Here is a 12,161-nt window from a genome sequence, read left to right as displayed (position 1 = left end):
CAATTAAGTCTGCCCAGGTAGACCATAAAAGGGAGGTAAGGAAAGTAAAACATCGAGTATCTCAGTTGAGCAAATTAGAGTGATCTGTGAGGGACTCTTAGCTGCCCGAAATAGAAAACCAGGTGCACTGCAGAAGTGTAGGTGTTCGGTACCCGACCTGGTTGGTGCCTCGAATATATTTTTAAAAATCAAATGGTGCTTCTGTTGTAGACTTTCTTTCATGAACATTGCAGTGAGTGGGGAATGCTCCTCAGACTGAAATCTCACCCTGTGTTAGCAGTGCTTTAACTGTGTGGCTGCTCCAGGTGTGGCAGCACGTGCAATGTAGAAAAAGAGACAGAGCAGTCAGATAAGTTTTGAATCAAGAAGTTCAACATGTGACTTCCTTGAAATTTTGGAGAGGGCATGTTCTTTTAAATAATATGTGAGCTCAATATCAATACTGATACTTGATAATTCCTATTAATAGGTATATTTTACATATTTTTGTGGGTTGGTATGGGCCAGTGGTTGGCAAACCATGGCTCGTGAGCCACATGCAGCTTCTTTGGCCCCTTGAGTATGGCTCTTCCACAAAATATCACATGTGGGCACGCAGGTTAATAACAGTATACCTACCTATATAGTTTAAGTTTAAAAAATTTGGCTCTCAAAAGAAATTTCAGTCGTTGTACTGTGATATTTGGCTCTGTTGACTACTGAGTTTGCTGACCACTGGATAGGCAGTTGAGTATATTGTTTTGTCTGCTTTATATGTATTTTATGTATTTGTTCATCACAGATTACCTATAGTTAAAAGAAAACTGATTTTACTGTTCCTTGGAAAAGATAACAGGTGTGCAGTGAAAAGTGAGTTTGCATTCACTGCACAGATCAAGGTAGGGAAGAAATCATGTTATTGTACAAAAATAAAGACCGTTTTCCCCTCCTTTAATTTTTAGACCCTGGCCTGTGGCTCAGTGAATAGAGGCTTGGCTTGGTCTGTGGCCATCCCGGTTTTATCGGTCAGGGCACACATGAGAAGCGACCATCTGCTTCTCTCCCTATTTCCCCCTTTACCCCCTCTTCCCTTCCCACAACCAGTGGCTCGATTGGTTCAAATGTAGCCCCGGGCACTGAAGATAGCTGGGTTGGTATGAGGGCGTCAGCCTCAGGCACTAAAAATAGCTCTATTGATTGGGCATCGGCCTCAGACGTGTTGCTGGGTAGATCCCGATCAGGCGCATGCAGGAATCTGCATCACTATCGCCCCTCCTTTCACCTAAAAAAAGTTTTTTTTTTTAAGCACTGACATTTTTTGAGACAAATTTGAAGTTTTAGAATTTGGCCTGCTCTTGTATAGTTGTTTTTATTGTATAGCAATTAAAGAAGTGGTAATTGACTCTTTGGCTGGTAATATGAGAAAAGAGGTGATTTTAGGAATTTTGAAGAATACTCTTTGAGAGGCAGATTATATAACAGTTAAGAGTATAGATTCTGGAGTTCCATGTTCTGGGTTTGAATCTTCACGTTGGTGATCTTGGGCAGGCTACTGTATCTCTTCCTGCCTACTTTTCTTTAACTGTGAATAAGAGATCAATAATAGTATCTGCCTCATAGGGCTTAAGGATTAAATGAGTTAGTACATGTAAAATACTTAAAACAGTGCTCAGCACACAGTGAGCATTAGTATTATAAGTCATTGTTATTAGTATTTGTAAATTTAAAAAATATTATGCATAAATATGTATATGTATGTACGTACATATAATTTAAAAACACAATATGATCAGAGCTAGCTGATATTACTTAAGTTGAGTAATGTTTGGCAGAGAGTTAGATATCATGGCCATGACATCAGAATCCAAGTCTCAGCTAATAGCTCTGAGATTTTGTGCATCTCCTCATCCATAAGCCAAGAATCAGAGCAGTACCTTCTTTATTACAAGGATTACAAATGATAATACATCTAAGATATTTGGCAGAAGTCGAGCACTCCATAAATATTAGCCCTTCTTGTTGTTTGCATGCCTACCAGGTAAGACATTTACTGCAAAGACCCCATCAAGCCTGTAAGAGGCTCCACGAGAATCATAAATATTGAGATATATGAAAAGGTGACTTCTTTCTAAAGTAAAAGGCATTTTTACAATTGCTATTACTATTAATAGCCAAACCATTAGCTTTTATACACTTAGTTTTGCTGATGTTAGGCTTTTCTTACCTTTTATACATTTTTATTAAAATAATAAAGACTCCACTTAGTGGTAAAGTATCTACAAATATAACTATATTATCAACAGTTGTTTGGGGAAAAATAAAAAATTATTTCTCTTTTGATCATACTAGGGTGCACTAGACATCTGTCCAGGGAGTAGTCAAGCTTCATTGGTTCTCAGTGCCCATGGGTCAATATTATGCTTTGGGTCCTCACAGTTCTCTGTTCTAAGGTCAGTGTTCTAGGTCTTTCTGTTGTGCCTTGTAAGGCTTGGTTTTCATGCTCTTGCTGTTCAGATGTGTATAGGTCGTTATGCCAGAGTGGATTGTAATAATCTTGATCTTGACTGACGGTAGGGATGCGATAGCATGGTGGCCTTTAGACTTGGGGGCTTCACTTAACTATCCTGCCTGCCCAAGACTGCAGTATGTGTTGGACATTTATTTTTTACTTGCATTTGACCTACAATTAACTGAAATTTCTCAGTTTTGCCTTTTTTGTGTGTAATCTCCTGCCAGTAGTTATAAGAGCATCATGTAACATGTGTGTTGCATATAAAAGTTTCCAAAGGGTATAATACATATGTAATCTCATTTAGTTCTTTAAGAACCTAATATTTGACTCATTTTGTGGCCAAGGAGACAAGTGCAGTGATTGTTACCTGATGTTTCAAAAGTCTAGCCCTATAAAGCAGCTCTCCGTTACACCTGGTGCTCACTCTCGACAGATCCTTTAGGTCTGTGTTTGTTCCAGGTTCTCCTCTAGTGGCTGCCCCTGGAGCCTGGGAGCAGTGGCAACTAGAACCCGCCTTCCCTTGGTGAATAATGTATGCATTTTGTTTGCTTGCAGCTGTGACTATTACCCATATGGAGTAAAGAAAAAGGTGAAGGTGGGAACATCAAAAACATGAGTTACTTTCTACTAATGGAAATATACTTTAGGGCTCTGTAAACATCTCTTTTCCTCTATCAGAAGACAAATTTTTTCATAAAAATCTATTAACCCTTTGCCAGCTTTTCTCACTTGGTCATGGGGAGCTCGGACCCAACTTGCAGTATCTGATTCTCCCCATCAACTGATATGTGAAACCAAGTTGCAAAGTGAATCCACTGAGAAACACAAAAAACAAAACTCAGGACTTGAAAATAACTTACAAAGTTTATAAGTTTATTTTCTTATAAAATTCTAAATTAAGAATTTCTTTAAAAGCAAAAAAAAAAAATTTCTCTGACTTTGCAGTTGCCATTTTTCACAACTGAGTCTTTGTAGTAGTCCTTAACCGTGGTCACCCTGCGGACACAGCTGGTAGTGCCTTAAAGCTGTATGTGTGGAAAGGGTAGGAAATGGAGCAGGAGGTGGGCTGTAAATGAGATAGACCTAGAAGTTTCTTGAATTATTTCTGAGTGACCCACTTTGACCATGTTTAAGCCATGTTTCTCAGTCCTGCTGTTTTCCTTCTCCTTATACCAGTTCTGAACCTCATTCATTCATTCAGCATTCGTTGAGGATCTGTGGTGAGGTGGGCACTTATACTAGTGTCTAGGAGGGATATAAAAATGATTAAGACAGTCTCTAATCTCAAGTGGCTTCCAGTCTTAGGGGGAGACAGATAATGGATTTCCGAAGATGCTAACCAGTGAGCATTGTAGTAGGTACACTGAGTGTTCCCAAGGTTTTGTGGGGTTAGGAGAGCACCCGGGGGACAGTGTGCTGACTGCTGGGTCAGGGGAGGTTTTCTTCTCTGGAAGCACTGCTTGAGCGGAGTTCGAAAGGCCCCACAGAGTGTGTGAATGTGTGTATAGGAGGGAGGGGGGTTGGGGCAGTACGGGAATGCAGATACCCAGAGATGAGGAAGTCACAAGGTATAGCAGTGCCAGCTGGCTGTGTTTCTGCTTGTGTGTATTGAACATCCTCAACATGCTGAAAATTCTCTTTTGAAAGTAAATTTACTTTAAATGGTGGCAGCTAGCTCTCAGGTATATTGTTAGGGTTGCATTGACAAGGTGCCCCCCATAGGATAGGACTGTAGGAGGTATTATTTCTTGTTCAGTTCAACTGGTTATGTGCTGCTGCTGTTGCCAGCAGACTGGCCCTGAGTCCGAGTTGCTTTTGATAGAGTGTTATTGTAGTCTCAGCCACAGGCCCCACAGCTTGGGCCAGGTTCTCATTCCTGCATGAACACAGGGAAGCGGGGAGTGCTTTCTCTGCCTGCATCTGATTGGAATGGAAGTTTATGTTTATTACCAGGTTCTCTCCTAAGTGGGTGCCAGTGGAGTAAGCAGCGGGTGACGGGCAGCATGTGAGGAGGGAGGATGCTGCCAAGGAGCCCCATGCCTATGTGGCTTTATGTGGCTGCAGCTGTGACGATTGCTTGTGTGGAGTTTTTAAAATGAGAGGCTAGAAAACAGGAAAAAGTTATTTCTTTTCCAAAAATGTAAATATTAGACTACTTACTACATCCTTCCACTTTTAAATCAGTTATCTAGCGTACTTATTGATGTAATAGAATTTGGACATTTTGGAGCCATTTCTAATTTTAAGATTTCAGATTACGTGGGCCTGGGTCTTACTTTCCTGATGCCAACTAATTTTAAGTCATCCTGTGCCTTTTCTGTTGTTGTGTCATCTAAAAGACAGCCATACTTCATGACAGTTTAGTCTTTACACATCTGTTACAGAATTTTAAATTGCAGTATTTTAGCAGGTACCCTCTGATAGGCGTATTTGTTCATGGTGGTCGTGTTATTCATAACTTACATAGCATCTGTTTGGTAAACCATTTTGTTTAGTTCAGATATACTTGTTCTGAGAGTTCTCTCAAACTTGGTGGGGCTTGGCCTTTTCACACGTGATTGAGTTGGGCTGTATATCGCCTTCGTTTCCCCTGTAAATGAGCACAGAAGTAGTTCCTGTCTCAGGGTGTGAGGGTTTTGCACATATAGGTAGCATTACATGTAATAGTGTATTAATTTATTTAGCACTTATTTTATTTTAGACCAATGCTAATAAGTGCTTTACCTGTGAAACCTCACTTAACCCTCTCCGCACCCAGTGAACTGCATGCCGCTGTCCTCATCTCACTGTGGGGGAAATTTGGACGCTGCAGATGCTCACTGACTCCTGTGCCCTAAGGAGCTAATACATGGTAGTCAGGACTTGATTCTAGACTGCCTGCATCTAGATTTTATGTTTTTTGGTCTGTGCTTACTGCATGTGTCTGACCCAATTTTTTCATAGCACAGAATTCTCTTTGACATCTGCTGGCCAGACAGGTCACTCAGCCTTCCAGGCTGTAGGAGAAGCAGGTTAAGCACGCTAAAAAGAGCGTAAGACCGTTGGTGGCTTCTAGGATGGGAAAAGCACCTGTGTCTTGCAGAATTCAGAAGGATCTCGCTCTCTTCCACCTCTAGTGTGCCTTGTCCTTCTTGTCAACTAGACCCTGGTGCTGTTCTGCTTCAGTGGGCACTGGTTAGTTGGTTAGGTCTTTTTTTTGCTACAAGCCACATGAGGAACTGCTGAGCCACACAGTTATAAAATGCAAGTGGTTTTATAACTGAATTTCCTGTTGTTAATAATGTGTATATGATGTTACTGTGATGATTTGTTTTCACAATGGCACAAATGTTGGTAGGTGGTAATGATTTTCCCCACCACCTTTACTCATCCTTTAGCCACGCTGAACAAATGTTTCTTATCTTTCTCTGTGAAGTAGAATGCAGTCATTTCTGTAGTGGCTTATGTGGTTTCTAGGGGCTGTGTGTTTTGTGGTGACATGATGCCTATATTTTAGGAGGGAGGGAGACAGAAGGAAGAAGCTGGAACCCATTAATACAGAGTGATGTGGTGGGAAATTTAACAGCCACAAAGATTTACTGGTGAAATCTAAGGTGATAGTGATCATCTGTCAATGAAGTTTAATATGTGATCCTCTTTAATGACCTGTTATGCTAAACTTCTAAAACCACTAACTTCTGGTGTTTTTCTTTTTATAAAATTATCTTAAGAGCATTTACAAAATGAAGTTCTTTTAAATGGCTGTGATAGTTTTTGTGACCTTTTCCCCTCACGAATTTTGTATTATCCACAAATTTGCTCAATACAAATATATTTTGTTATGCTGATGTTTGGTTCTGAGCTCTGATTGTAAGAGTTTGGGTACTGTGGAATATCTCATCTGAGTTTGCTTGCTTGCTAAATTTTAGGTAGTGAGCAACAAGAATTCATATATATGTCAGGAAAATGTATAACATTTAAGTTCCACTGATAAGGAATACCTATGTACCAGAGTTCCTCAGCCTTGTCACTGTTGACATTTGAGACCAGATGACATTTTGTTGTAGTGGACTCTCCTGTCGACACTGTACGATGCTTAGTGTCCCTGGCCTCAGCCAGCTAGATGCTAGTAGTGTATCTGCCTTCCCCCAGCAGTTGTAACAACCAGATATATCTCCAGGCATTGTCAGATTACCCTGGTGACAAAGAGGGTGATGGAAGATGGTCATTTATCTCTGGTTGAAAACCACTGCTGTATGCCATTGCATGTAACTAAATTTATAAATAATGTGAAACTCAGAAGACTGTTAGAGCCACCTAATGGTATTTCATTTTGTCAATTGTGTGGAAATGATTATTAAGGAAAAAAAATACAAATAAAAGAGAGGAAGAGATTGCCTTTAGAAGTAAGCACAAAAAGATATTAATTTTTACGTAAAGAGACCATCACATTTTAAACCTTATATGAAGCTATTTCCTTAGACTTGGCTACATACTGCCTCTTCCATTCACTGTTGTATGGGAATCAGTAACAGGGTTTACTTATAGGTCTTTCAGTGCCTGGAGAGCAGCTTCTGATCACCCACTAGTTACCCTTCTGAAATACAAATGCTTATTTTACTTTATATTTGAGAAACATCATATTACTAAATTTACAACTTGTTTAGTGGACATACTTCTCAGTGGTGTAATTAACGGTGCTTTCATATTGCTGATGCCTCCCTAATTAAGTAATCAACATTTAAACTTGATATATAATAATTTTGACCAAAAATTTGCTTTATCAAGGTCCTGTGATGTTTTATACTATTACTAGCATATTTTTAGCACAGAAAATAGGAATTTTAAATAAAATTTTTTTGTTATATTGCTGTTTTGGAGGTAGTTACATCAAAATTTTTAGAGATAGTTATATTGAATCTTTTCTAGAGTTAAGTTCATATATCTTAGGAACTAGCAGAGAAATTTTTCCATAGGGTGTGCCAGAAGAGGAACATGTAGTTTTGATAATGAAATGGGACCTCATGAAAACATTTCTAGTGCAGCCATGATAATTCAAATAAGAATTGAATTGGGAAGGAAGAGAATTTAGTTGTTTTTCTTCTTTGAATATTGGTGTGTTGGGTAATGATGGCAACAAAAAGCTAAGAGATAATTCTAATTTGCCTGTGTTTCCTGTGCATTATCTAGATCTATTTTAATCTGTTTTACAATCAAAATAATGGAAACATGGTTTTTATTTTCATGGTAGGAGATGGAACAAACTGAGACTACAGGACAAGGAGAAGTGTCCGAAGCCTGAAGATGGTTCTGAGGAAAGTGATGCCGAATTTGATGAAGGCTTTAAAGTGCCAGGTTTTCTGTTCAGAAAGCTTTTTAAGTATGTGCCCTGGTTCTTTCCTTTGTGTCTGTCATCAGGCCGGTGTGCAGATTAATATTTTAGGAATTGCACAGTCGTTACCTCGGGCCCTTAGGTACTTGTAGCAATTTATTGCAAGTGCAGATACTGTCAAATGAAATTTTAGGCACATGCTGTTCATTAAAATTAGATGATAATAAATTGGCTGAAGTGTGTATTGGGTCTGTTTATAAACTGATAAATCTATATGGACCTGTCTTAGCAAACTAAAAGCAGCACATTTAAAAGCCATCTACATTATTTTCTTGTTCTTAGGAATTTTAAGGAACCAAACCTCTAATTTCTTAAATCAGATTAATTAAGAAGAGTTGTATATTAAAATCAATATTGAGGAGGTTTTTTACTCCTGTGTGCAAATAAAAACTGTTTATTTTATGAGTGCCCTATATTGTACCTAAGGGCGTAATTTTTTTGAGCTGACCAAATGTGATCTAAATATTTTATTTAGATGTTTTTGTAATGACAAAAATGAACACCTTCAGGATTAGTTGCTGTTTGAAACTGACCGTGGTTTGTATGTGGAGTGGCCCCAGGTTACGTACAGCCGGATGCTGTGGGATAGGCGACGCCAAAGTCTATGCACTGGCAGGGCAGGGCTCCTGTGGCTCATGTAAATTCCGGGGCGCATTTTCCATCTCATTACTCTTGGGACTTGCTTAACAAGGTACTTCAGGAAGGCTTCTTAGATGCATATAGGAAGTTAAACCATTAAATGTCTTCTTTGTGTGTCTTGTATCATCACTGAGTAGTTGAGTACAGGATGGAACTTCTTTCTTCAGGGTTATGTTTCATCCTCATAGATTTATCGGTCAGCCATGCTTTAAATTTCTGCCAGATGTCTATTTTAAAATATCATGCTTTTTATATTTCATCTCAAAGAGCTTTCATTTATAGTTTTAATTTTTCTTGGAGTGTGGGGAAGAAAACAAGGGCAGGGAGAGTTATTTTATGCCATGAAACATGCAGGAAATCAGAATCCTGAAAGGGTGAAGTACGTTGGTTGAGTTGCAATAACTGAACAGAAAGGCTGTAAGGAAATTAAAATTCAAGTCTCTCTAGTAATTTTTTTACGTATTTTATAGCCTGGAGAGATGGCTACTTTGCTATTTTTCCAAAGTGAAAATTAACTATGGGAATGTAAATAAAAGCATTTATTGTCAGCTCTTTTCATCTTCTCTCAAGTGACTGCTTATTAAGTAACAGGCCAAACAATATCAGTGTTGTACTAGCAAATGGAATACCCAAATTACAGATTAAATTGATTTCTCAAAGACAAGATGATTCTACATTGGCAAATATCCTCAAGACTTGAATTGAATGTGCATTGTTTTTATAAATGTGAGATTTTCTAGAAAAAAAATTTTACAGTTAATACAACCCAACTTTGCTTACTAAGAGTATATAGGATGCAGTGTATTGACGATTAACCTTATTGTAGTTAATGTAACACATTTGTTTGTTGAATTATCTTAATTACACATCCCTGGAAGGTCTTTTGTTTCTGTCTTCCATCTTTCAAAAACAAAATTTTAAATATTTCATGAATGTTGTAAAACTTCTGTTCCTTTTCTTCTGCTATATGAAAAAAGTGATAGGATTGATAGTCTTTGTTTTTCCATTATGATTGAATTTTAGGTCGGCCAATTTAATTTTAAACTGTGGATATATATTTTTACTGTATTTACTGCACTCTGTGGAATTACATTAACAGAGTATTGCACACAAGGGAGTCTGAAGGTACCATTATCCATTTGTGCTATTTTCTGCAAGATAGTGTTCAATTTTTAAAGTTCTGTTTTGAAAGTTTGCCCAGCAAATGCATTCATCTGTATAATTTAGAAATGGAATGACAAACTTCACTCTTGACCTTCTGGCTACACTAGTAAATGCTACAATGCCAGAATATACCAATTATATGTGATTATTTTGTGATGTTTTAATCTCACGGGATAAGCAGAGTATAGTAATTTCTTCACTGCTGTGCAATAGTTTGTTAGAGATTTTCCCTAAAGAACCCCAGTGGATGCCTAAAACAGTGGATAGTACCAGATTTCCCTTTTCACTTCTCCTAGGCCTGTTTGAATTGGCAGCATCACTACTCTTGTCCTTAAGGGCCATTATAGAGTAAAATAAGGGTTACTTGAACAGAAGCACTGTGATATCTCAACAGGTGGTGTGATAGCCCAGAAGGCTACTAAGTGACTATATATATATGGGGAGCATATATACATGGGGAGCGTATATACCGCATTGATACACTGGACAGAGGGATGAATTTATGTCCTGGGCAGGACGGAGAAGGCTCAAGGTTTCATCATGTTTCTCAGAATGGTGTGCAAATTTAAACTATGGTGTGTTTATTTCTGGAATTTTCCACTTAATATTTTGGGACTGTGATTGACTGCAAGTAATTGAAACTATGGAAAGCGACACCACAGTTAAAGGGGGACTACTGCCCGTCAGTTAGTTGTTCAGAGAGTTTTGGAATACATCTTTTCTGAAGCTGGGATTTGTGCATTGTAGTCACTTTACAGCCAGCTTTTATTCTAGAGCTGGGCTTTGCCTCTCCAGCACAGCTGGTGTTTTGGGCTATTTCTTTGCATTGTAGGACATTGACCAGCATCTCTGGCATCTACCACTAGGTAACAAATGGCACTTCCACAGTTGTAATAACCAATAATGTCTGTAGGTAGTGCTAGATGTCCCCGAGGGAGCAAAATAACCGCCTTCTTGGGAACCACTGGTCACAATGATCTCTAAAGTGGTTTGGAACCAGAGGTTTTGAATTTCAGTTCAGGCTTGCTCATTTTATCCCTAGCAGTGTGACCTTTGGCAAGTTGCTTACCCTCTCTGTGTCTTCGTTACCTCACTATAAAATGGACTGCTATCTCCTGACAGGATGGTTTTGAGGCTATCTCCAAATGTCCTGGGCTGGTGCCTCCCTTGCAGCAGGCTCTGGGCTCCTTAAGTACTTGCCATTATTCTCTGATTGTATACCACATGTTAGTAGAACTTGTCCTTCTTGCCAAATTAAATGATCTTTTATTCATACTGCACTTACTATGTTTTGATTTTTAATTCTTTATTCCAGGGTGCATATTTAAAGTGTATATTATAATTAGTAAACTTAGTAAGCAGCACAATTCTCATTCAAAGCTTTCCTTATAGATAATGGCAGAAGCTAGAGTCAGACTTCTAGAATTGATTTGCAATACTAGGGGAAAATTAACTATGACACATATACTGAGAGAAGGTGAAATAGAACTAGTTCAACAAGGACTGAAGTTCATATTGAGATTTTAAGAAGACGCACCATGGACCAAATATATAGCAGACATCTTGACAGTAAAACAATGAAATTTTTTTTAAAGTGGGAGGCTTGTTAGTCTTCGTATTTTCCTTGAAAAGAAAATTCTTTGGATTTCATTGTCTTTTAACTTGTGTTTTTTGCTTTAGGTTTTGTTTTTTTTTTTAACTTGGCATATAATCTTTACACCATTCCAATGTTAAATCTTTCACTCAAAAATTGTTTCTGCATTATTTTTTAAACTTCATTTTTAGATTATAGGTTAAACGTTCCATTGAGAGAGGAAAATATGAACTTTTTTATTTTTCTTTCTTTGTAGATGGGACTATGTAGATGGCACTCTTTGACCTCTATTCCTTATTTAAAATTTTAATAGCTCTGATGTTTTGTATATATGAAAAAGCCCCTGAATCAAGTTCTGCTTTAAAATATTAAAAAGCCTTTTTGTATTTTTGAGTCTTTCAACTGTTCTTTTTTGCATCTGCTAGAATATGATAATTATCTGTTATGTATTTATTTTGTGAGGAATCTTCTTCAGACTTATTTATGGCCTTAAAATATAATTTAATTTTTTTAATAAAAAGAATATGATTACCAAGTGACTTTTCAACAGTATATGCTGTGTTGTGGTGTTCTCTGTCCTGCTTTTTAATGCTGCTTATGCCTATTTTTTTAATAGAAAAATTACTGCAACTTAAAAAAACTAAAAATGTTTGAGATTCTTTTTCAGAAATGATACTGAATAAAAGGTACTAAGTTTATTTATGTTTACCAAGCTATTTTTAATGTTGTTAAAGAAATAAAATAGTTTCTAATTACCCCATCAGTTTAATTAGAAATGTGTTAATGTTCTGTAGAGAAGAATTTGTGATTTTATGCCTAGGTAATCAAAATGTATGACCTTTTAAATACAACAGTCATATAAAACACACGTCCAGTATGTTTCTCTGGTGCTGGAATAGTGA

At 37.7% G+C, this 12,161-nt stretch overlaps 1 protein-coding gene across 3 annotated transcripts in view; it reads left to right on the top strand.

Annotated features, from left to right (window-relative positions):
• The window catches only part of ERCC6 (ERCC excision repair 6, chromatin remodeling factor), an 80,184-nt gene that overhangs the window by 20,961 nt on the left and 47,062 nt on the right, over window positions 1-12,161 (top strand). For all 3 annotated transcript variants that reach the window (XM_066242279.1, XM_066242278.1, XM_066242280.1), the window contains one exon: window positions 7,722-7,850. In XM_066242279.1, the coding sequence (XP_066098376.1) occupies window positions 7,722-7,850 (129 nt within the window). The remainder of the gene's footprint in view (window positions 1-7,721; window positions 7,851-12,161) is intronic.

The sequence above is a fragment of the Saccopteryx bilineata genome, chromosome 9 (genome assembly GCF_036850765.1).
Source record: "Saccopteryx bilineata isolate mSacBil1 chromosome 9, mSacBil1_pri_phased_curated, whole genome shotgun sequence".
Lineage (NCBI taxonomy): Eukaryota > Metazoa > Chordata > Mammalia > Chiroptera > Emballonuridae > Saccopteryx > Saccopteryx bilineata.
This window is presented reverse-complemented; position numbering and strand designations above follow the sequence as displayed.